Genomic DNA, 27085 nt, shown 5'->3' with positions numbered 1-27085 from the left:
ATTTTGAGATAACGAAGGTTTTTTAATGCCATGTGCGTTTGAAAAAATGTCATTTTTGCGGGGCATAAAATTGAGGGTACGGTAAAATGTTTGTGTTTAATACATTTAAAATGGCATAGTAATATTGATATTGTATTAGATTAGCAACTGTAACATTTGTATTATCATACTGAACACTTTTAAAACCAAAAATATTGGAAATCATAAAAAAGAATGAGAAATAAGTATGACTAGTTTTTTGTTTGTTTTGAATTTTTTATTGCACAGTTCAAAATAGATAACATGCACTACAGATACATATTTCTGTTGATGTAATATTCATATTCATTTGAAGTTCTCAATAATTAAAGGAAACTAGCTTAGCATTAAAATGAAGTAAAGAAATTGATAGGTCACTGTGGATTTTTTTTTGCTACAGACATTTTAATATGGACTTAATTTAAAAAGTATAATGACTAATATTGTAATAGTAATCAAAACATATCTATATAATAACTGCTATATAACAATCAAATTATCAACTGAAATGTGATACACGTAGAAATATTTATAATGTACATTGTTATGAAAATATTTCAGATGTAACAAATGAAAAAACAATGTTGATGTTCAAATAAACATCTTAAATTACCCCACCCACCTGTTACCCATGTTGTGGGTTGTAAATGGAACATATGTATCATTTTAAAATTATTATTTTTATAACTGTGTGATGTGTATTAAAAGACAAGAGGGACATGATGGCCCTGTATCGCTCCACTGCTGAAAAAAGGCTGAAACAAATATTCTCAGCATGTGCAAATACTTAAATATAGGCCCTATTTAAGCACATGTTCACTTGTGTGACCCCCTGGGGTGGGTCAACTTTAACCCCAGAGGCATAATTTGAGCAAACTTTGTAGAGGACTACTATATCTCACTACATACAAAATGTGGTAGCCCTAAGTCCTAGAGTTAAGGACAAGAATATTTTAAAAGTTTTCACAAAATAAGCAAGATATAAACGTATATAATGTTCAATTTTGTGACCCACGGGTCAGGGTCAAATTTGACCCAAAGGGCATTATTTGAACAAACTTGGTAGAGGACCATAAGATGTTACTGCATACCAAATTTGGTAGCCATAGTCCAAATGGTTTTCGACAAGAAGATTTTTTAAAGATTTCACAAAATAGGCGCTTTATAAGCGTTTATTAAATTGTGTGACCCCCGGGGCAGGGTCAAAGTTGACCCCAGAGGCTTTATTTGAACAAATTTGGTAGAGGTTTATTAGATGTCACTACATACAAAATTTGGTAGCCCTATACACATGTACACAACAACTACTAATGAGAGCAACAACAATCAAAATTCAGACTATGCACATACTTTTATCAGATTAGTACATCTACAAAAAAAAACATTGAATACAATTAGCGGGGCAATTATGTTTTACACACCATCTGTGGTTTAATGCACTGCCAAAAATATCTTACAACTTAGGTGAAACATGAGAAATACAACTGACATAAGAATCACAACTATGTTTGTCATCGAGAAGGAAAAAAAATTATGTAACAGCTATTAGATTTCATAGCTAATCTATATACAAGATGAAAATTACAATTGGTTAGATGTCAGGCAACAAATAACTCGCTATTGCTCATATTTTTTTCTCTGATTTTGTTACTCCGATTTGTCCGTGTGTAACCTCTGACAGGGGGCTCCTCAAACCACTCAGTCCGTTTCTTTTTGATACAGTACTCAAATGTTTAAGTTGCAATCCACTTCCTGCAACTTTCCTTGCAACACCTTGACTTACACATGTATAACTTTTGTATCAATCATGGATTGCAAAGATTTGATGTTGGAAGCAACATTTAGTTACACATTGTATGCTAATACTGCTCGGTCATACCTGAATGAATATTTGTTAACAACATTTTGGTCAAGAGGAACAGAGTTCAATAACTTTTGAAAAGCTAAAACATCCTGTAGAGCGCCATGTGCCATCTATAATTCACCAATGACGTCTTTAACTAAATTTTTCCGCTAATATGATTTCATATTTGGTAAGTATCTAAAAAGCCACAAATATTTTGCTGAAACTCAGACATTTTTCCACAAGTATGGATAGCATGGAGCAACACTTTACAATCAAAAAACTCTATATTATGCCCAACTAAAATAACTGGTGAACATTTCTGTAAGAATGTTATAAAACTTGTCAATGCAGATTTGATGGGGACAGCTGTTACTGTTTGTCCATTGACAATCACAGAGTCGCCAACAATTAACTGTCACTCCAGTTATTTCTGACGCTTTCAATGACATCTTCTTCTCTGGCATCACATGATGTTGAAAACTGACCAGTTGAATGCACTGCAGCTATCTGAATTATGTGAGAAGTACGCTCTGAAAAAACAAAACAAAAATTTTACATAGAAATTGCACAGAATCCATTTTAGCTCCATTAATCGGAGAGCCCTGGGTCGCTCACCCAAGTACAATGTAAACTTCTTAAAATACATTTGCAGTGTTTACAATAAACATAAAAGGGAAAAGCATTGCCCCCCCCCCAGGACAGGACTTATTTTGAAGCTTAATTTGAACAATCGTAGAAGATATTCCTTCACATCCGTTCTCAGATGCATTGTGGTTTAAGAGAATTTTTCAGTTGAAGGGTCATTGATCGGAAACAATTTTCACACTTATTGTGACCTTGACCTTTGACCAAGTGACCATAATTTAAATAGGGGTTATATACTGTCCAATCCCTATGCACATGGAAAGTTAAAAACCAATCTGTGACAAAGTTGACAAATTATTGATCGAAAACTAAATGATCTACCGACAGACCAACATCCAGCAAAACAATATTAACTCTCTCTTCCAAGGGGGCATAATAACTGTTATCATGAAAATTGAAACGCTCTTTTCTTCGATTCATGGATATATGAAAGTAAGTTTTTGGCACCTTATTTATTCATAAATCTGAAGAAGCGAAGAGAAGAGTGTTTAAATTTTTAAATGATGCACAATAATATACTATAGCCAGTTGTGGGTAATGTAACATTGCATCATCTAAGTGGTATTTACTATCATTTTATCAATAAAGATTAAGAATCATTTATTATATGAATACAAAATGAATAATTCAATCATACATCCGCTTCAAATAGGTGTAATAAAATAACGGGGCCGAATAAGCCTGGTCGATTTGGGGCCGAAAGAGCTTGGGGCCGAAAAAGCCTGAAATTTCGGTCTGGGCCGAAAGAGCTTGGGGCCGAAAGAGCCTGCTACCATTAATAGACGCTTGTTTTTGCACAGAAAATAACTTCTACAGCGTAAGCAAGCGTTTCAGCGATGTCGATCACGAAGTGACGTCAAGCAATCGAACGCTTGGTTTCATTGCAGTAAATCTCGAAAATATGTAAATAACGAAAATGTATAAGCGCATAATCAAAACAGTCAAACTAGAATTTTCACTCGTTTATTCAAACCTTATCTTTTGAAACCGTGAAAATATACAAAGGTTTTTAATTTTTACGATATAGTGAATCAATTAACGTAAAGTGGAAACGATCGAACATCCTTAAATGAAGGGCAATGTAGGTTTCTAATGTTTTCAAGTTTATCAGATGAGTTCTGAACACAACAGTTGGTAAACATGGAGTTAGATGTATTCAAACATGAACTTATCTATAAGCTTTAAGTTTAATCAGGCAATTTGATACTACCTATAACTACATATTTGATAGACCTGTTTGTGAACAGAATATCATGTTTCACCCTATTTTCAGAAAATGGTTTGTCCCGGTGTTATCAGCTTTAATACACAATGTCTATCTGGAACTTGACTGTGAATTTTATACTGGGTGTATAAACATGGGCATAACATGTCAATATAATTGATTTTTTTCAAGGTTGAAGTTAAGAACTTGGGTTAATAGACTAACTAAAAACGTGTTGTGCCTTCATACATACTCATGTTATTCACAAGGAAGGAATTATAACAATAGTGAATACATAATAGCTTATCAATCAAAGAGCTGATCACAACATCTATTTCAAAATGGCAACTTCTGTAGGTTCAGTTCATAATAGTTCAGACTTAGTGAAGTACTATGTGTGTGGCCCTTGTGAAAGTAAAACTATTGAAGAAAGTGCTGATTTTTTCTGTGCAACATGTATGAAGTTTTTCTGCAGAAAATGCATTAATCTACATGATCAGTTATATGCAAATCATACCAAATATGGAAGAGAAGAAACAAATAAATGGCCTCTGACAAAGGCATTGGAGGATTTCCTACTGAAATGTGATGTCCACAAGAATGAGAAACTGAAAATGTTTTGCCAGGACCACAGTCAGCTGTGTTGCTCTGATTGTGCTTTTCTGAATCACAGGTAAGTTGCACACAGTCATGGAATAGATGGGGAAAACCCTACCAATCTCAGACAAAACAGAAAAAGCTGGCATATTTAAAATATGTTTTTGCCCCCGGATCAATAGATCGGGGGTATATTGTTTTTGTCCTGTCTGTCATTCTATCCAAAACTTTAACCTTGGTTAAAGTTTGATAACTTTTGCAATATTGAACATAGCAACTTGATATTTACCATACATGTTTATCTCATGAAGCTGCTTCGTTAAGGTTTTATCATAACTTTTTTAATATTGAACACAGCAACTTCATATTTGGCATGCATGTGTATCTCGTGGAGCTGCACATTTTGAGTGGTGAAAGGTCAAGGTCATCCTTTAAGGTCAAAGGTAAAAAAAATAATCATTTCTCCATTCAATCTCTAACTTACTTCTCGTGGAGCTGCACATTTTGAGTGGTGGAAGGTCAAGGCCAACCTTCGAGGTCAAAGGTCAAAATATAAAAAAACATAAATTTCATAACTTTTTTAATACTGAACACAGCAACTTAATATTTGGCATGCATGTGTATTTCGTGGAGCTGCACATTTTGAGTGGTGAAAGGTCAAGGTCTTCCTTCAAGGTCAAAGGTCAAAAATAATAATTAAAAAAAATTCATTTCTCCATTCAATCTCTTTTTTCTTACTTCTCGTGGAGCTGCACATTTTGAGTGGTGAAAGGTCAAGGTCAACCTTCAAGGTCAAAGGTCAAAAAATATATTTTTTTTTTTCATAACTCGTTATGCCCCGGGATCGAATGGTCGGGGGCATATTGTTTTTTCGGCCTGTCTGTCTGTCATTCCATCATTCTGTCCCAAAACTTTAACCTTACAGTAAAGGTTTGCAATAACTTTTGAAATATTGAACATAGCAACTTGATATTTGGCATGCATGTGTATCTCATGGAGCAGCACATTTTGATTGGTGAAAGGTCAAGGTCATCCTTCATGGTCAAAGGTCAAAAAATAAAAAACATAAATTTTCATAACTTTTTATGCCCCGGGATCGAATGATCGAGGGCATATTGTTTTTGGCCTGTCCATCTGTCATTCTGTCCCAAAACTTTAACCTTACAGTAAAGTTTTGTAATAATTTTTGAAATATTGAACATAGCAACTTGATATTTGGCATGCATGTGTATCTCATGGAGCTGCTCATTTTGAGTGGTGAAAGGTCAAGGTCATCCTTCAAGGTCAAAGGTAAAAATAAAGCGGCGCATTAAGGGGCATTGTGTTTCTGACAAACACATTTCCTGTTAAAATACAAATATAGTGAAACATCAGCTGCACCAGCACAAAAGAAAACTTATATACAATACTGTCCTTAATGTTATTATCACTCTATGTCTTAATGGTCATTATATATAGCAACTGACCGAAAGCAAAAACTCGTACAATTAATTTTTATATATTACATGTGGTAATTATGATACATGTTGCTTTTCAGACAGTGCGCCAATGTGACTCTAATTTGTGACTCGGTCAAAAAGATGTCATTGAATATGCTACAGTTGTTAAACAGTCTTGAAACTATTTTAAATGAACTAAATAAGTTAAAAAGTACACAAGAGTCCAGCATTCAGTCTGTGGAGGAATCATATGGTAAACAACTTCAAGAAATCGGAGACATGCGAAAGAAATTAAATGCTTCTTTGGATGCACTAGAAATTGCAACCAAAAAAGAACTGGATGAAATTAGGACCACATTGCAAACCGCTCTGAAGAAGGATGTTGACAAGTGCAGCAAACTAAAGGATGAACTGAAACAACTCTCTGAAGCTGTAAATGTCCTTTGTGATAAGAGCAACAAAGAAATTAAGTTCATAGCCAGCAGAAAATGTCTGGACAAGATACAAGAGTCTGAGTCATATCTGAAGAAGAAATCTGTTAAGGTGCAGAATTCTATCATTTTCAAGGCAAACAGTGACATCGAGAAGTACCTGTCACAACAGGCAAGTCTAGGGAGGATTGTAGACAGTTTGCAGTCTCTCACACTCAATATGAATCCCTATCAGGTGTTATTTGTGAAGAGCAAATCTGAGTTTATTGTCAGTATATCAAGTGACACAAGTCAGACTTGCAGTATCAAAGGCATTTGCTGCCTGCCTAGTGGCCAGGTCATTGTCACAGATTACAATAATAAAAAAGTGAAGCTGTTGGACAAGCATTACAATGTGTCTAGTCACTCTGATGTGCCTGGTAATCCATATGATATTTGCCAAATCACATCCACTGAGGTGGCTGTATCTGTTGGAAAAGAAGTGCAATTTATCTCTGTGAGCAATGGGCAGCTGGTGAATGGAAGGAAGTTCCTGTTAACACATGATGCTGTAGGCATCGCCTACAATAAGGGAGCACTGTATGTCACCTCTAGAATTGCCCTGTACCAATACACCCTGTTTGGATCACTTATTAAAAAGATTTATGAGGATGCAAGTGGCTCTTGTGCAGGTAAATGTATTGTTTATACAAATAGCAGATAATCTCTATTATTGATGCTTATAATATTAATTAACTTTAAAAAAAACTTATTTTCGAGAAGAAAAGTGTAAGAAAGGAACAATAAAATAGTGTTAATACATACATACATATGACCCTGATCTACTTATATTTAACATGTTCCATCTTTTGCAGTATGGAAATGTGCAGTGAGTCCGGCTGGGGACTGGATCTATGTGCTCAACAACACGCAGAACAAGGTCATCACTCTGGCTATAGATGGCACCCTGATATCCACCTTTGAGGACCCTGAATTACAATCACCATATGGTGTTCATGTCACACCATCAGGACAAGTGCTAGTCTGTGGATACAGCTCCAATACTGTCATAAAGGTGGATCATGAAGGAAGAAAGAAACTGGCAACTCTGGTATCAAACAAAGATGGAGTGTGCGGCCCACTGTCTGTCTGCTTCAACACCAACACTGACCAGATCATTGTGGGACTAAATAATGACAATACAATTTATGTTTTGGAATTGCAATAGCTATTCCAGTAAGGAAAAAAACATTTAAATGCTGTTATACGTGTTATTCCTTTTTTTGTCGGAACATTAAATCATGGAAGATTTATCTTTATAAACAATTAATTGAACTTAATTTTGAAAATGACTTGATTGAATTATCTAGGAATGTAGAAAACAAGGATGTATGACTGCTATCTATGATGTGGATGCTGATTAGTCCTTTTGTATTGCTTAGGCCGACAATAACAATATCTTTATTTGCCTTTGCCTAAAATATCTATGAACATGTCCCTATAGAGGAGAAAGTTGCAGCAAACGTATTGCTTTTCCTTTCAAGATTAATCTTTAATTTATTATTTATTAACCAAAACATCAAGAGGACCAAAAGCCCATGTGGACAAAGTAACCATACAGTGTTTTCAAATAATATAGTTTTTGATTATAAAAAGTAACAATACATTATATTGCAACAATACATACATGTATTATTAAATATTTGCCTATTATATTTGTAACTATTTGCCTATTATATTTGTAACTATTTATAGTATATATGTAATTACAAATGTCTAATTGCGTCAAATTTTAAAGTAACATTACAACTCAAAATCAACGAAAAAATCGTACAATTGTTCGTAAAATAAACTTAACCAGTTAACAATCAGTGTTCCTTATGGCAATTGCCGAATTTTCAACGCCAGATGTGGTCTGGTAAAAAGATGTTTGTAAATACAAAATGCTCGTTTTTATTATTGTTTTGCATATTTATTCATACGACACTTGAACACTCAAAAGGTGTTCGTGTGTGGTATGAATATATATATTCGCGGGAATTAACTGTGGCCACAAATAAATAAAAATGAGCATTTTGTATCTACAAAAATCTATGTAATCGTACCACATCTAGCGTTGAAATTTTGGCTATTGCTATAAGGAACACTGATTGTTAAGGTGTTAACTTTATTTTACGAAATACTTAACAAAATTTCCGTTGATTTTGAGCGTTATAGAAACTTTAATGGAGCAAATGATTTACAACAATAAATCAAACATTGTATTGTACATAAATTAGGTCTTCATATGATAGGTGTAATGCAAATAATACTCTGTACTAGCCCAAAGTAACACAATTTGTTTCATGAGGCACATGCTTATGATATAATTATATAACATTATGTACATATTTGAGAGTAATAGAACATGCTTGAGACTAATAGAACAATACATACTTTAAATGTTTTTGCATATAAAGCTATTGTTATGCACCCTACATGTAAATGCACCCCACATCAAATATTATTAATGAATAATTTATGAAAGTTAAAATATAATGTATTAATAAGTTAAGAGTAGTATAATAAAACCAAAATGGTTTTAAATACATAGAGAGGTAATTTATTTTGCTAAATTTGCATTGTTGGTTATTGAACACTTTAAAAGCCAATTGTACATAATCTTTTTACATAATACCCAGACATCCTGGCCTATCTGTCACCTTATATCCTTAAATTGACATTTGTATTACTACATAAATGCAAAACGCTCTGAAGAAATTCGACAATTGACAAACTTACTGCCTCATACTGATCGCACACAATCTTTGATGTCTGCTGGTGGCTCACAGTCTTGTTTCGCATACGTTTTAATACCGGCTCTTCCTCGCCCTTTGATCGGTCGGGACGTCCTAATTATGTAGGAACGAGTGCCCAAGATGTCAGAATAATGTAGGAACGGTTGTACCAGTTGTCAAAATAGCCTAGGAATGACTGTCCAGGTTGTAAAGATAACCAAATAAAAACTACTGTCCGCCTTGGCAAAATTAGTGTAGGAACCATAACTGTATGTTTGTTTGTTTGAGATAAAATAAAAAGTTTACTATTCTTTTAAGGGTTGAATGATTACTTTTTTATTTTGCGATTTGGTACTAATTTAAAGTAATTTCTGTGCATTACCATACATATTTTTTGTCAGTTAACACAATTAACAACTGGAAATATTACATTTTTATGAATTTACCCTGTAACTCTTTTTATGAATGTTTCATTATGTTATTCAAAGTTCAGCAATTTTACCATTTGCATTTCAAAGATATATCTTATGTAAAAATATATGAATGTAATTGTTATTTAGCAAAAAATGCATTGTTATTACTGTATCTGTAATGATTAATAATAAGTAAGACATTTTACAAATAAGATACTTTTTTGACAAAGTTACAGCAAAGTTGAGTTCTCACCACAAAAGCTTATTTTCCCAATTATATATGAATTATGAGAAAATGTTAAATTATTGTAATTTTAATATGTTGTTGATGATTCTGTTGTATTTGTGAGAAAAAAGAAATGCTGCTGCTAAAATAAATTGTGACAACTACTGTGTTTGTTTCCTCTACAGTGTATCAATCGCACAGCATACGCGTCGCGACACAAAACTATCAGTTCACTGTACTAAAATACATATCAATTATGGCTCATGCATGTAACAATAATATAAGTCTTAGTCCTGGCTTTCTACCTATATAAAACGAAAATAAAGGCACCCTATAGGCTCTAGACACATTACAATATTTCATGTAACTAATTTTTAACCAGGTTTTCCTAAGGAAAAAACTGGTTATTAGATTGGCTAATGTCGGCTGGTGGGCTGGCGGGCAGGCAGAACAAGCTTGTCCAGGCCATAACTTTGTTGTTCATTGTGAGATTTTAAAATTATTTGGCACATTTGTTCACCATCATTGGACGGTGTGTCGCGCGAAAGAGTTTTGTCAATATCTCCAAGGTCAAGATCACACTGAGTTCAAAGGTCAAAAGTGGCCATAAATGAGCTTGGCCAGGCCATAATTATGTCGTTCATTAAGAGATTTTAAAATCATTTGGCACATTTGTTTACCATCATTTGACGGTGTGTCACGCGAAAGAATTACGTCGATATCTCCAAGGTCAAGGTCACACTTTGAGTTCAAAGGTCAAAAATGTCCATAAATGAGCTTGTCCAGGCCATAACTATGTCGTTCATTGTGAGATTTTAAAAATCATTTGGCACATTTGTTCACCATCATTGGACGGTGTGTTGCGCAAAAGAATTACGTCGATATCTCCAAGGTCAAGGTCGCCACGACTAAAAATAGATTGATTTTTAATTTAAAACAAACAATGCACATTTTGATTTGTCTCTCTTAATCAGACTATTTTTGTTCAAATTGAAATCAAGGTCGCCACGAGTAAAAATAGAATTTGAAACAAGGAGGTAACAATGCACATTTTGAATTGTCTCCCTTTATCAGACTTTTATCCACTTCGAAATTTTTTTTCGGAGGGGATATAGTTATTGGTCCTGTCCGTCTGTCCGTCCATCTGTTCCTCCGGCCGAAACTTTGACCGGAGCATAACTCCAAATTGAAATGTGTTTGCTTGTATGACAACATTTGTTTGAGAGAGAAGAATAATATTTGTAAAAACAAATAAAGGGAGATAATTCATTATGCTCCGGACAAAAATATACTTTGAAATTAAATAAAGGGATATAATTCAAATACTAAGGTAGATAGTTATGGTTCTTAGTCACTGCACTTCTCCTACTTGCCATCTGTTTAAGTTTCAAGTTTCAAGTAAATCCCTTCAGTAGATTTAGAGTTATGCACTGGACAAAAAATTACTTTAAAATTATATAAAAGGAGAGATAATTCAAAGGCTAAGGTAGATAGAGTTATGGTTTTTGGTCACTGCACTTCTCCTAGTTGTCATATGTTTATATTTCAAGTTTCAAGTAAATCCCTTTAGTAGATTTAGAGTTATTCTCCGGACAAAATTTTCTTTAAAGTTATATAAAAGGGGAGATAATTCAAAAACTAAGGTAGATAGAGTTATGGTTCTTAGTCACTGCACTTTTCCTACTTGCCATCTGTTTATATTTTAAATTTCAAGTAAATCCCTTCAGTAGATTTAGAGTTATGCTTCGGACAAAAATTTACTTTAAAATATATAAGAGGGGAGATAATTGAAAATTAAGGTAGACAGAGTTGTGGTTCTTGGTCACTGCACTTCTCCTAGTTGCCATCTGTTTATATTTCAAGTTTCAAGTAAATCCCTTCAGTAGATTTAGAGTTATGCTTCGGACAAAAATTTACTTTAAAATTATATAAAAGGGGAGATAATTCAAAAACTAAAGTAGATAGACTTGTGGTTCTTGGTCACTGCACTTTTCCTACTTGCCATCTGTTTATATTTCAAGTTTGAAGTAAATCCCTTTAGTATATTAAGAGTTATGCTCCGGACAAAAATTTACTTTAAAGTTATATAAAAGGGGAGATAATTCAAAAACCAAGGTAGATAGAGTTATGGTTCTTGGTCACTGCACTTCTCCTAGTTGCCATCTGTTTATATTTCAAGTTTCAAGTAAATCCCTTCAGTAGATTTAGAGTTATGCTCCGGACAAAATTTACTTTAAAATTATATGAAAGGGGAGATAATTCAAAAACTAAGGTAGATAGACTTGTGGTTCTTGGTCACTGCACTTCTCCTAGTTGCCATCTGTTTATATTTTAAGTTTCAAGTAAATCCCTTTAGTATATTAAGAGTTATGCTCCGGACAAAAATTTACTTTAAAGTTATATAAAAGGGGAGATAATTCAAAAACTAAGGTAGATAGAGTTATGGTTCTAGGTCACTGCACTTCTCCTAGTTGCCATCTGTTTGTATTCTAAGTTTAAAGTAAATCCATTGAATAGATTTGGAGTTATGCTCGGGACAAAGTTTAAGCTGGACAGACAGACGGACAGGACCAATTACTATATTGCCTCCTAAAATTTTTTTGGCAGGGATAAAAAAAACTGCTTGTCTGGGCTGTAATTCCATTATTCGTCATGAAATTATAAAATACTGTAGCTAATTTCAAGTTTTCTATATAAGGAGACAGTGTGTATATTATAACAATCATCTGCTTACTTCAAAGGCCAAGGTCACACTTAAAGGTACAAAGTTTGAATAAGCCAAACAAGTTTGGTCCAGACAGTAACTTCAACATTCATGATCCAATTTAAAAAAACTATAAAGATGGCTTGTCACTGTTACAATCTTACTTCTAGCTCAAGGTCAAGGTCAGGCTTAAAGGTTAAATGTCCTCTAAAGTAATTATTCATTATGTTATTTTTATGCCCCTGTTAGGGTGGCATATAGCATTTGAACTGTCTGTCCGTCCGTCCGTCCGTCTGGAGAAGTTTTCATACACTTTGCAACATGCTTTGACTGTTTTTTATACTATTAAATTGTGCATGTGCAAGTAATATCATTGGAAGTTTTAAAAACAAAAGTTATGCTCCTTTTATGCCTTAAAGGGATGCATATAGTTTCTGGGCTGTTCATAACTTCGCTGTCAAGTCTTACTGTGATTGAGTCTGCAATTGTTGGTTTCCGGTCCAACTCCGCGAGGTTTGAATTGGATCATCACACACATTCATGAAAAATTTATTTGCATAAAATGGAGGTAAAGGTTCATTACCAGACAAATCCTAACAGCACTTTTGAGTTATGAATTATTCAACTATTAACATTTGTTAATTTGTGTACGCACAATTTGTTCACAGCATATCTCAAAACTTATGAGGCATCAACATGAAGCTCATTAAGTAGAAAGATATTGTTCAACTTTTGGGAGCATTATGGTTTCTAAAGACTTACAAAAATGCCAAAAGATGTAATATTTGGTATGTAATATTGTATTGTGGTTCTCTACTTTAAACAAATTGATGAGCCTTGTTCTGAGAAAACGTGGCTTAATGCATCGCCATGTGAGTAAAAATGTCATCCCAGATTAGCCTGTGCAGTCCTAAACTTGATTTTCGGTAAGGAGTACTTCCTTGAACCTACAAATACCATAAAAGCTGATAGTGTTGTCCCTTATTAGCCTGTGCAGACTGCACAGGCTAATCTGGGTGACACTACGCACATGCATGAAGCCCAGTTTTAACAGAAAGCGGCTCAAATATCACTGGCATCAAACTGGCCACACCCCAAGGTCCATTGAATTCACCTGTCTCTTGAGTTATCATGCAATTTTCATAAAATCTTCACTTAACCCTTTACCACGTATTTTTTCGCATTTGTGGTCCCATAGAAAGTTAAATTTAATTAATGACCTTTTTTACTAGGTTCAAGTTTTAAACGCTTCATCTACAAACCTTAGATATTGATTAGCAGCAAACAGCATAAAACCTGAACAGACTGCGAGTTACTCGAAGGCTGTTCTGGTTTTATGCTGTTTGCATATAGCTGTTTTCACTTTGCCTCTGAGTGGAAAAGGGTTAACTTTCTGGAAATTTTTGTTTACATAACATGGAGTCTAATTTTGATTAATCGGCCAATTCTGACAAGGCTCTCACGAGTGATTTCCTTTTATAAGATTTGAAATTGACCAATCAGAAACAATATATAATACTTTGCATTGCATTAATTATTTTATTATTTAGCAGCTTTATTATTTTAAATTTTGCATTTGCAAATGCTTGCTGTTCAAATGTTTGCAAAGTTCATCTTTGCTAACACTTTGCAAGTAAGTTAAACAGTAGTATTTTGCTTTTCAAAAACTTTGCACTTACACTATTTTTTATCGCCCTTTGTCCGTCGTGCAGTGTGCCACGCCAACATTTGCCATTTTAACACTCTAGAGGCCACATTTGTTGTCCGATCTTCATGAAACTTGGTCAGTGGATTTGTCTAATAGTATCTTGGAGTAGTTTGAAAATGGTTTGAGGATGTTGAAAAACATGGCCACATGGGGAGGGGCATTTTTCCTCATAATTTTATGGCTATAGTAAAACCTTGTTAACACTATAAAGGCCACATTTGTTGTCCAATTTTCACGAAACTTGGTCAGTAGATTTGTCCCAACAATAGTTTGAAAATGGTTTGAGGATGTAGAAAAACATGGCCGTCAGGGGAGGGGCATTTTTCCTTATATGGCTATAGTAAAACCTTGTTATAAAACCTTGTGAACACTCTAGAAATCCCGTTAATTGTCCAATCTTCATGAAACTTGGTCAGAATATTTGTCTCGATGATATCTTAGTGTTTTGAAAATGGTTCCAGTTGGTTGAAAAACATGGCCAATAGGGGTGGGGCATTTTTCGTTATATGACTATAGTAAAACTTCGTTATCTTTTTGTAATGATATCTTGGATTAGTTTGAAAATGGTTCCGGTCTGTTGAAAAGCATGACTGCCAAGGGGCGGGGCATTTTGCATTAAATAGCTATAGTAAAACCTTGTAAACACTCTTGAAATCATTTTTATTGTCTAATCTTCATGAATCTTGATCAGAATATTTGTCTCAATGATATCTAGGAGTTTGCAAATGGTTCCAGTTGGTTGAAAAACATGGCCACTAGGGAGTGGGGCATTTTTCCTCATATTGTTATAGTAAAACCTTGGTATCTTTTTGTAATAATATCTTGGGAGTTCAAAAATGGTTCCGGTCTGTTGAAAAGTATGGCTGCTAGGGGGCGGGGCATTTTTCCTTATATGGTTATTGTAAAAAATGTCAGTTACTTTGTATCTCAGGTGAGCAACTTTGGGACTTTCAGGCCCTCTTGTTTCAATTGTCCTGTCGACAAGCAGATTCCTTTTTTCTTGTCCGTACCATTATTTTGTTTGTCACAGACAATTAGATTAAGTACCGTAAATGTTGACCTCTGCATTGATTTCTTCCATGCATTTACCAGGCTGTATTACCTTAGTAGGTTAGTAAGTTGTAAATCACTAATATAATGTGTCCCCGTATTAACCAAAATAGGTTAAATGCTGATAAAATGCGTCATTCCAAACATGAAGAGTCGTTACTAATTCGGAAAAATGTGAGTGTACAAATTTTTGAGTCTCAATCAAAAGATTTTGGGTAAAAAAGAGGATTCCATAAACTTTTTAATGTCGGAAAGAGTAATTACTGTACTGTGTCATGGTAGAAAGAGTAATTACTATACTGTGTCATGGTAGAAAGAGTAATTACTGTACTGTGTCATGGTAGAAAGAGTAATTACTGTACTGTGTCATGGTAGAAAGAGTAATTACTGTACTGTGTCATGGTAGAAAGAGTAATTACTGTACTGTGTCATGGTAGAAATCACTGAATCTGAATCAGTTGATATTATGATTCCTCTTTTTTCTTTTTTTTTATTCCATTTTTTATTTCCTTCGTAAACATAATACACCTAGCATATAACATTATACATAATATGTCAATATACACACAATTAGTATGCTAATGTTTCACAATGTATTACTATATAATGGTACATAGCATTTTTGAAGACTATGATTGTTTTAGATAAAGCATGTGTATTTTGCCTATTACATATTACTAGAAATACATACATTGCGCAAAATGTTTCACAAAGTTTTTAGCTCCACTGGCCAAAGGCCAGCGGGGCTTATGTCATGGTCCTGTGTCCGTCGTGTGTGCGTCAGTGCGTTCCGTGCGTTAATTTTTTCTTTAAACATCTTCTTCTCCTTAACTACTGGTCCAATTCTGATGAAATTTCTCAGGAATGTTCATGTGGTGAACCTCTTTCAAATTTGTTCAAATTATGCCCCTGGGATCAAATTTGACTCTGCCACGGGGGTCAAAAAATTGAAAATTTGCTTATATAAGGCCTTTTTTGTGCAAACTTTATAAATCTTCTTGTCCATAACCATTGGGCCTAGGGCTACCAAATTTAGTATGTAGTAACATCTTATAGTCCTCTACCAAGTTTGTTCAAATTATGCCCCTGGGGTCAAATTTGACCCTGCCCCGGGGGGTCAAAAAATTGAAAATTTGCTAATATAAGGCCTATTTTGTGCAAACTTTAAAAATCTTGTCCATAACCATTGGGCCTAGGGCTACCAAATTTGCTATGTAGTGACATCTTATAGTCCTCTCCCAAAATTGTTCAAATTATGCCCCTGGGGTTAAATTTGACCCTGCCCCGGGGGGTCAAAAAATCGAAAATTTGCTTATATAAGGCCTATTTTGTGCAAACTTTAAAAATCTTCTTGTCCATAACCATTAGGCATAGGGCTACCAAATTTAGTTTGTAGTGACATCTTATAGTCCTCTACCAAGTTTGTTCAAATTAAGCCCCTGGGATCAAATTTGACCGTTCCCCAGGGGTCACAAATTTGAACATATGCTTATATTGGGCCCATTTTGTGCAAACTATAAAAATCTTCTTGTCCATAACCATTGGGCTTATTTCTACCAAATTCTGTAGGTAGCGACATATGATAGTTCCCTACTTAGTTTGTTCAAATTATGCCCCTGGGAACAAATTTGACCTTGCCCAAGGGGTCACCAAAATGAACATATGCTTAAATAAGGCCTATTGTGTGCAAACTTTAAAAATCTTCTTGTTCTTAATTATAGAGCCTAGGGCTACTAAATTTGGTATGTAGTGATATCTAATAGTCCTCTACCAAATTTGTTCAAATTATTCCCCTGGGCTCAAATTTGACCTTGCCCCGGGGGTCACAAAACTGAACAAATGACGTTTACCAGTGGATATTGCGGCCGTTTGGCTGTGACCAACAACAACATCAACATCTTGTAAACATGAGATAAAACCCTGTCATTTAGTGCCATTTTAGGTCAAATGGTGACTGCTTACAAAGGCATTGAAGTAAGAACATGTGTTATGAATATTTTTCTTACAAACTGAAAAAAGTCGGGTTTTATTTAAATATGTCGAAAGTGACCATATATCCGGATGAAAAAATTTTGATGACATGTTAATTTCATGTCTTTTTTGTAGTGTTAAAACCAGTTTAATAATATATTATTGATTTTAAAAACACAACTTCCATGAACATAATTATTTCAAGAAAAGTCAATATATGATACTGCACGGTAAACTCAAACTTTGTATCCAAGAGGTGTTGAAATTATTGAAGTGCTATGTTCTTAAGTATCGTATATGCTTCTTTTTAATAACTAATGATTCATTGTTCCATTTGTGAATCGTGACTCATGAATTGTGGATATGACTGTCAATTGCTCAACAATCCATATATATTTCTGACCATTTTATAATTTTCTTAATATAAGTTATGAATTGATCTTAGAAGTCAAATGTATTACTTAATTAAATACATTTATAAATATAAAGAAATAATCTTTAGATTATCATAATATTCTCAGGCCTGTTGGTCTTAGGGATGTGTGGGTTGATGAGCAATTTCTCCTTTTTAACCAGGTTTTCCGAAGGAAAAAACTGGTTATTAGATTGGCGAATGCGGGCGGGCTGGCTGGCGGGCTGGCTGGCTGGCTGGCTGGCTGGCTGGCGGGCTGGCTGGCTGGCTGGCGGGCTGGCGGAATAAGCTTGTCCGGGCCATAACTATGTCGTTCATTGTCAGATTTTAAAATCATTTGGCACATTTGTTCACCATCATTGGACGGTGTGTCGCGCGAAATAATTACGTCGATATCTCCAAGGTCAAGGTCACACTTTGAGTTCAAAGGTCAAAAATGGCCATAAATGAGCTTGTCCGAGCCATAACTATGTCGTTCATCGTCAGATTTTAAAATCATTTGGCACATTTGTTCACCATCATTGGACGGTGTGTCGCGCGAAATAATTACGTCAATATCTCCAAGGTCAAGGTCACACTTTGAGTTCAAAGGTCAAAAATGGCCATAAATGAGCTTGTCCTGGCCATAACTATGTCATTCATTGTGAGATTTTAAAATCATTTGGCACATTTGTTCACCATCATGGGACGGTGTGTCCCACGAAAGAATCACGTCAATATCTCCAATGTCAAGGTCGCCACGACTAAAAATAGATTTAAAAAAAAAAAAAACTTACAAAGGGGGTTAATATTTTTTGGTCATTTCAAAAGTTCAGTTTGAGTTTTCTCCCTTTATCAGATTTTTTTTTCACAATGAAAACCTGGTTTTGTGACAATTTTGTCCCTTGTATCACAATTATTTCTACCATACCTGACCATTTCCTTCATATTCCATTTTAATTTAATTGACGTCTGCAACCTCTTTCAAATTGTGAAAGTCCAAAATGTGTCGTTTGGTAAAGGGTTAAGGCATTTTGATACCTATGGGTCTTGTGAATCTGTTTCAAATCAAATGCGTAGATTTGATCTTCAGCATCTAAAAATATGTGAAATATAAAGAACGACAATATCTTTTGGAGAGATAAATGTACCTACGTTATAAGCAAAGGACCTGTGCAACAATTCCCGGGCTTTTAAGCCTGTTTAGTTAACAAGGTAGTAACTTTTTCCATATATAAAAATGCTCACCCTTCCAACTTTAAACCCCCAGTGGGACGAGGGATAGAAAGAGAAAGTCACATGCTTGAGTACATTTCAACCCATGCGCATTGCATGTTTTTTTCGCAAAGAAAAAACAGTGGAGCGATACAGGGCCATCATGGCCCTCTTGTTTATATTACTTGTGAAAAATAGCATCTATAAAGACAATAGTTGGTGAGAAATGAATATTTTGAATTAGTTTCAAACAATATTTAAAAGTTTGCAAAAATGGTGTAATGTAACACAGGTCAATAAAGGTTATAATACAAATATACAAAAAAGAAAGAAAACAAGTGGTGTTTGTTGCTTTAAGTTAGGTGTTCTTATGTAAGTATGTGTAGGGATGTTTTTAGGGTAGGTGTATTAATTGGGCAAAAAAAGCTCCTAGCGAGTATTAAAAATAAGATTCCTCTTTTTTTAGGCATACACATGTTTTCAATTTAGATAAAAAGAAAGAAAGCAATTCAATACTTTGACTTGTAAGCGTTACAAGCCCTTTAACACTGCCTTAACCCTGTACCACTGAGATACGTATTTAACCCTTAGGCCTAAAAAAAAAACAAGTTTGTTTCCAGTTACCCGATTGACCGTGTCAGTTTATCCCCGTCTGCAATTTTTTTATAAAAAATAAAAATAAATCACGTTTTACACTCTTTGGACCTGATTTAGACCACAAACGGCCCGCAGTTTATATCACGCCATTATTATTGAAAATGGCCGTCTGCACAAGCTTGGTGGCGGTAGAAATAGATTAATGCTGTCAACAAGCTGGAAAATGGGAAATTGTCATTATCGGCCATGATAATACGATAGCAGAAATATTCAGCACAGTCCATGAAGATTTGTATTTTGAAGCAATTTGTAGTCCCTTAGAAAGTCAAATTGAATTAAATGCTTTTCTTCCTAAATTCAAGTTTTAAAGGCTTCATTTCAACCAGTTACTGATGAGCAGCAAACAGCATAAAACCTGAACAGACTGCGAGTTACTCACATGCTGTTCTGGTGTTATGCTGTATGCATATATAACCATTTTCACTTTGCTTCGAAGTGGGAAAGGGTTAAGAGAATTTTGAGTAAAACAGTCAACTTGGAATGGACATCATTTGGGTGATTTTCTCAAGTAAGAACCATTTACAGTAAAGTCTGAGGACACGGGACTCTGCGCAAACAAGCCTCATTCTGGGAACATTGGGCTTAACCCTTTCAGTGCGGGAACCGAATTTTGAAGGCCTTTGCAAACAAAAAGAGACTTCCTTTAAATTAAGATTTTCTTAAAGGCAAAAAGCGTTGTCCCGGATAAGGCTGTGCAAAGTGCACAGGCTAATCTGGGATGACACTTTGCACACATACAATAAGTCCAGTATTTTCACAAAAAGGCATAAACTATATCTCTCAAGACCCCAAGTATCTGTTCAGGAATTCAAATCAACGGGCAATGTCCCCATTACTTGTATAAGCACAAGACAAGAGGATTTGTCACTCCAACCATTTTATAGTGGAAAGCAGAGCTTCTGACCAGACTGCGCAATTGGGTACCCCTTAAGACCCCTTTTTGCATTACAAGTGTCTTAAAGTATCATTTGAATATGTGGACAGAAAACTGCGTCTAAATGAAATATAAACATACCAAATGTTTTGATGGCGAACAAATACATCCATAATAAGCCAATTTTGTGAGGTATAGTATGTAATCTAATGAAGTATATTTTGATCTACCGTACTAAGACTACTGTGTGGTTTGAATATACTTCATAAGAAACATTTCATGTGGTGGATATACAAATGGCCAAAAACAACTACAATTTAACCTTTCTTTTTTTTCAATTTAAATATTTAGATATGTACTTTTTAAAATCTTAATTTCAAAGTCAGGATATAAGCTGAATATATATTTTTTTTTAGATTTCTTGTTTTTCGATTGCTTAGTTTTATAGAGGGCATGACTGTTTAACCCTTTTCTACTCAGAAGCAAAGGTAAATGGCTATGTGCAAACAGTTAAAACGAGAACAACTTGCATTTAACTCGCAGTCTGTTCAGGTTTTATGCTGTTTGCTGCTCATCAGTATCTAAAGGTTGGAAGTGAAGCCTTCAATATTTGAATGTAGTAAAAATGGTCTTTAATTATATTTAACTTTCTGAAAGATTACAAATGCGTCAAAATGTCAAAATAAGTATCTATGTTGTACAGCTTTTACTTTTCAAGATCATTCAGATTATTAAATGAACAAATTATAACAAAAGTTCAAAGTATTCAACAAAGTTTATTACAATTCTGAATTTCTGTCATACTGTTAGAGCCATTTACCTAGATGGTATTTTTTGTTCTACTTGATTGGATGGTAATCAGGTGTATGCCAATATGTAAACTATGGGTCATATAAAACATTAAAAGACAGAACAAACAGGAGTATTTTCTTGTTTTGGACTCGTAATTGATTGCTTGAGCATTAGTAAATTTTTGCTCAAAATACCTTAACATGAAAATACCGGTATCTTAAGGACTTTTATTTTATTTAACTTCCCAAAGTATTCTGTAAGCAGCTTTTTAAATGCAGGTCATTGTAACAAGGACACCAAGGCAAGGTCATCATCCTCTCCCCCTTGTTCATGTTCGTATCTATATGTAACGCTCAATTGGTCATTGTAGGCTGGGGTACTACATGTACCCTGGGTACTCTTAAGTATACTTAAATGCACTCCAGGTACGGACAATATACTGAAACGTACCCAGGAATTCTAACACTAAATTTGCTGTTGTGGGCTTTTTTTCCCAAATTAATTATGTTCAAACTCATTTCAATATTCTGTTTAATAACCTCTTTATTATCAAAACTCCTACTCCAAAAAGCATGTTCAAGCAGATAGTTTTCAAAGAGAATTTTGTTTCACATTCTGTAGCGCATTTAACGACATCTGATTTCGGGTGGGAATAAAACTTGGGTACAGTCTAAATTTGCCGGGTACATGGTAGTATATCTTCTGTACCCAATGTACATTAAAGTATACTTAAGAGCACCCGGGGTACATTTAAGTAGTACCCAAACCGACAATTACCAATCAAGCAGAGCTCCAGATAAAATGTTGGTCAAATTCTTATTTACTCCCTATTTTAAAACTTAATTCTTATTTTACCCCCTATTTATAAAATTAATTCTTAACAATATATTACAAAATAATTGTTTATTCATTGTTTTTGACACATCAACAAATTGAGTCATTTACGCAAGAGCTTATAAATTCAGCAATTATTGACGAAACCATGCTTTGGGTATTTGAATCTAATTGAAAGAATGCATGCAGCGTGGACTTTTGACACTGAAATGGCTTTTTTGCCTTCCACGCTTCAGTCGGCCATTTTGATTTTTTATGTAAAACGGTCACTGACACTTCGGCTTAGGTCATAATGGCCTTTTGGTCGCCGTTAAAGTCATATCAAAAACTATATTTAACATTTAATTTTAATGACATTTTGAATAGGTTTACAGTATATTACCTGTGTATAAAAATTGCGATAAGGGTAATTAAAAAGGTACAATTAACAGTTATGACTCACCTGCAATACTAGGAGAACAGAATCGAGACCGTTTGGCCTTTTGACCGTTCTTAGGTGTGGCTCTTCCTCACAGCAAACGCTTGAGTGACGTTGACTTAAAGTTGTAGTTTTAATTGATCGCCTAGACGAGTCAGAACAGGGATGAAATGTTTACCGTATATAATTTGCTACTGGAAGTTTTACGCACGTTCCAAAATTTTGAATTTGTGTTTTATTTTTTTAATGCGTAACTTAACGCAAAGATTTTAAATCTAAATCATTATTTAAGAAATTTAATTCGTTTTTACGCCTTTACGCATGTTATCTGGAGCACTGCAATCAAGCATAAGTAACTGTCCGCATTGCTGTTTTATGATGTTTGTATCTGTTGATTTCAGGTCGCGTAACTGTCAAGCTGTGCACCACATCTCGAAAATGTGTGGTTTTGTGGATGATGCAGGACCAATCAACCTGAGCTTGATGAAGAACGGAAAGAAGAAAGGCAGCTACGTGATCAGCATGTACGTATGACAGCAGAACTTAGTCATCATATTTTGTCTATTTAACCCTTCACTGCTCAGACATGCATATTGAACCTTTTAATTCCCGAGGAAATCAATATAAATTAAGTTTTAAAGGCTTTATTTCCAACCCTAATGTACTGATGAGTAGCAAACAGCATAAAACCTGAACAGCCTGTGAGTTACTTGCAGGCTGCTCTGATGTAATGCTGGTTGAATATATCAATGTTTCATGTTGCTTCTGAGGGAAAAAGGGTTTTGGAAAGGGATTCATTCATATTGCCAGATTGGATGGGACGATGGGATACAGGATGTTTCTAATTAAAATGGTTTATTACTCAATATGAAGTTGCTAAATGTCTTATACAAAGGTCATGTGAATATAGACCAAGAAAAAAAACAGATTTTTCCATTCCAAATATAGAGAGCACAACCCAGAGAAAATGTATGAAATCAAGAAATGTATAATATCAGGGTAAAAAAAAAGTGTTTTTGAAAAAAGTGTGGTGGTAAACTTAAATTGTAATATCTTAAAACTGCAGCTCAAGTCTTAAAAACTATTTTGTCAAATATTTATATGAGTAGTAGTCACACTGGACAAATCATTTGAAAATCAAAGATCTGGCAAAAGAAATATCATTGTGATAAAACTGGAATATATCAGTCACCATAATGTCTGTATCTAACCTTATTGAAACAATTTCATGATACCGCTGATCTAATGCTTGTTTTTACTGTTGCTTGTGTTTTCTATTCTCAGTTTGGATGAGAGCAAGGAAGCCCAAGGTTGGAGTTCAGAAGAGGAGGTCTTCAATGTGTCTGAAGCAAGGTACACATGCTTCTTGCAATGGTTATCTGCCCTGTTAGAGCTGTAACGATTCGGTTTGATGCATCGAAAAACTGGTTCAACGCCGCCGATTCGATTTCTATACCAATACGACCAATTTTATTCGATTCACTGAAATCCTGAATCCAGCATTTTAAACTTTACTTTCCAAATCCGTAGTCTAAACTTTCTTGTCATTTGTAATACGTATTGTGATTGATCAAGAGCAAATATGGCATCCAACAAATGAATGAATAACATGCTGGGCATTACATCAGCCAGTAAAATGGCTTCTTCAACAACGCTGAAAGAAGCACTATCAAAATTGAAATAAAAAGTATGGGAACATTTTGGGGTTCTTGTAGTTTCTGATGCAAAGGCAACTTGCAAAATGTGTTTTGTTGACGTAAGTAACCCAAACTCTGGAAGCACTACAAATTTGAGGCAACAACTGGAAGTTGTTTATATGCTTACATGTTGGTTTTTGTTGTTGTTTTTTCTGTTAAACACATGTGGTACATTGTGCCTTTTTTATTTTAGAATAACTCAACAGGAAGTTTTGTTCAATAAATTTGTTACTTATAAAACAATGTTGCGTTTTTAAATATTATTTCATAAATTAAACACTTTAAATGTACAATAAAATAAATTAATAACAAATACCAAACATATTAATTCATGCACTGGACAAACCAAACATGAAAAAGTTTGCAAAATAAACAGCAAATAGTTTAATTTGAATCGAATAAAAAATAATCGAATCGGGCCATTTGATATCGAAATCAAATCGAATCGAATGATGGGTGAATCGTTACAGCTCTACTGCTATTAAAGGTTTCTGCCCTGGAGTTTAACTTTCCTCCCCTGTTATTTAAGTTACCTGCCTTGTTATTTAAGTTACCTCCCCTGCCCTGTTATGGAATTTACCAGTCCTTCCCTGTTATTTAAGTTACGTCCCATGCCCGGTGTTATTTAAGGTACCTGCCCTGTTATTTACGTTACCTCACCGGTTATAAACTTTCCCGCCCCTGTTATTTAAGGTCTGTGATTTATGATTTACCCAACAGTTTGAAATGAAATCATCCTATTAAGGAAAGAGTGTTTTACTTTTTTTTCTGTATCATTTCAGGCAAGAATTTGCAAAGCTGTAAAATTGTATTTATTTCAATGTAGAAAAAGAAGATTAAATCACAGTAAAACTATTTTGCATGGTTTTATTGCTTTTATTTCAATATAATTATTTTTTTCGGACTCTTAATTTTTGTCTCTGAATTTTCGGATACCTGTAATTTTTAAATATTTTCCGTATCTAAATTTTCGGACAAAACATAATAAATTAATTGCAGGCTTCCAAAAACTAATTGCATTGAAAGCCTGGATATAGGGCTTTGACCCAGCTGATGGCATACAAATTGGAATTTATGTGTAGTGCAGTTTTAAGTAAAGTCACCAATCATTATCTACTGCTGATGTATTTTTCAGGAACAGAACTTCAACGCCAAAGCCCACTCCAGTGAAAACAAAGACCACCATTCTGCAGTGAATGCATATGATTTTCTGTTAAAAATGGACGTTACTTTTGTCTATTTAATAAACTTGAGGAATTTAATTATGAAAATGGATTAACCTTCTATTTATTTAATTATACAAATTTAATATTTATTTATTTAAACAAATTAAATATAATGTATATTTTTTTACTATACAATGTTAAATATTTTATCTGCATGTAATAATTGTATATGCTAGTTGTATAATTACTTCAATAAAATTGTTAAGAAGAATTGTATCTATTATTATAATACCAGTGCAAACTAATTCATGCTTTGCACCAAATTCTTCAAGACTTGCTGTACTTTCTAAATGATTAACAAACCTCATTTGTTGGTGTTCATTCATGAATTATGTGTAGGCCGACGTGTTTAAACTTTGGTGGGTCGAGCTTTTGCTGGCTTTTTAGCAAACAAATGAAAATTGTAAAAGATTTTTCAAGGTATTTCGCTTCAATACATTTTAGAGACAAGGTCTGCATAGAGAGAACTCAGGGAACTAAAAGGGTTATCATTTTGTTTCTACAAGTTTCTGATGTTTCTCAACTTTTTCTGACACAAATATCATACTAATATGTTTGGACACAAACAAATTTTCCCAACACTTCAATTCATTATTATGACATATAGATACACAGATTTGTTTGTAGTATCTTTCTTTTTTGAAGTTTGCAATCTTTGTAATCTTAAAGACACTACAATATATTCATGGATTGTTTAAAAATACAATAAGTAATAATTTGTATCATTTTAGTTGTGTTTAAGAATATTAAGCACTCTCAATAAAGTTGATACCCCAAAATCAGTAAAACATTGACGTTAATTATCCCGCGCCATAGGCGAAGGGATATTGTTTTGGCGTTGTCCGTCCAACACTTTTGTGTCCAGAGCTATATCTTGGAAATGCTTTGGCGGATTTCAATGAAACATGGTATGAGTATATATATGGATAAGAGGATGACGCAAGCCTAATGGCATTGTACACCATCTGTTAATAACAGAGTTATGACCCTTTGTATCTTGGAAAAATGCTTTTTTGTGTCCGGAGCCATATCTTGGAAGTGCTTTGGCGGATTTCATTGAAATTTGGTATGAGTATATATATGGATAAGAGGATGATGCATGCGTAATGGCATTGTACACCATTGGATGATAAAAGAGTTATGGCCCTTTGTATCTTGAAAAATGCTATTTTGAGTGTCAAATATAACACTTTTTTTGTGTCCAGAAGCATATTGGCGGGGGATATCAATTCAACGAATTTGCTTGTTGTAATATATTTCGTGGGTACGCCGATTTCTTACAGCTATATCAGGCAAGCTTACCAATATTCCTCACCTTAATATTGAAATCGTGAGTTATATTATTGGCAATAAAAGTTCAAATAGATACAGAGCACACACTTCTTTCTTAATCTTTTCATGCCTAGCGTCTAGAAAAAAGGCCTTGGCAAACAGCGTAGACCCAGATGAGATGCAGCGTCTCATCTAGGTTTGCGCGGTTTGCTTAAAGGAATTTCTGTAAGAAATATTCTAAATATAGAAATAAATATACTAGACATCCCTAATTTTGGAAATAAATTGTTCCAATTTAGAAGGTTGGGAGAGTCCACTACGCATAAATGGGTTAATCTTTCCAAGGTGCAGACACAAACTGTCCATGTGTGTGACAGTGCACATTTGTAAACATAAAAGGTGTGGAAAACCTTAGACTGGCATTTGTAGAATGTGCTGTATTCGGGATATTACACATAACTCTTTCCCAATCAGTGGCAAAGTGACAATGGCTATGTGCACACAGCATAAAAACAGAACAGCCTGCAAGTAACTCACAGTCTGTTCAGGTTTCATGCTGTTTGCTGCTCATCAAGGGTTGGAAATGAAGCCTTTAAAACTTGGATCTAGTATAGAAGTTCTTTTTATTCAATTTTACTTTCAAATGGACTACAAATGCGTCAAAACATGTATCTATTCTAAGTGGTAACGGGTTAATTATG

At 34.4% G+C, this 27085-nt stretch overlaps 3 protein-coding genes across 10 annotated transcripts in view; 2 read left to right on the top strand and 1 right to left on the bottom strand.

Annotated features, from left to right (window-relative positions):
- LOC127836852 (probable serine/threonine-protein kinase tsuA) overlaps window positions 1-27085 on the top strand; it is a 404515-nt gene that overhangs the window by 58587 nt on the left and 318843 nt on the right. Inside the window, exons 4-6 of one of the 8 annotated variants that reach the window (XM_052363479.1) lie at window positions 22591-22713; window positions 23474-23542; window positions 25022-25323. The exons of 5 other annotated variants lie outside the window; for them this stretch is intronic. In XM_052363479.1, coding sequence (XP_052219439.1) covers window positions 22591-22713; window positions 23474-23542; window positions 25022-25082 — 253 coding nt within the window. In that variant the 3' untranslated portion in view covers window positions 25083-25323. Of the gene's footprint in view, window positions 1-22590; window positions 22714-23473; window positions 23543-25021; window positions 25324-27085 lie in introns of those variants that run through there. 2 more of the 8 variants (XM_052363480.1, XM_052363478.1) reach the window with 2 other exon arrangements.
- LOC127836866 (angiopoietin-2-like) overlaps window positions 1-27085 on the bottom strand; it is a 456318-nt gene that overhangs the window by 422218 nt on the left and 7015 nt on the right. The gene's annotated exons all lie outside the window — the stretch shown is intronic.
- Window positions 5498-7992, top strand: LOC127836865 (uncharacterized). The gene is made up of 2 exons (XM_052363503.1): window positions 5498-6851; window positions 7035-7992. Exons 1-2 carry the CDS (start codon window positions 5834-5836, stop codon window positions 7385-7387), a joined length of 1371 nt encoding a protein of 456 aa, XP_052219463.1. The 5' UTR covers window positions 5498-5833; the 3' UTR covers window positions 7388-7992.

Source organism: Dreissena polymorpha, chromosome 7 (genome assembly GCF_020536995.1).
Source record: "Dreissena polymorpha isolate Duluth1 chromosome 7, UMN_Dpol_1.0, whole genome shotgun sequence".
Lineage (NCBI taxonomy): Eukaryota > Metazoa > Mollusca > Bivalvia > Myida > Dreissenidae > Dreissena > Dreissena polymorpha.
Note: the sequence above shows the minus strand (reverse complement) of the source record. Positions and strands in the feature narration are given on the sequence as shown.

Excerpts from the sequence above, each read along its gene's own strand:
- LOC127836865 (XM_052363503.1), top strand. The coding sequence starts at position 5,834 with ATGTTGCTTTTCAGACAGTGCGCCAATGTGACTCTAATTTGTGACTCG. Across the intron at positions 6,852-7,034 it reads TGCAAGTGGCTCTTGTGCAG|TATGGAAATGTGCAGTGAGT; the intron begins GTAAATGTATTG and ends CATCTTTTGCAG.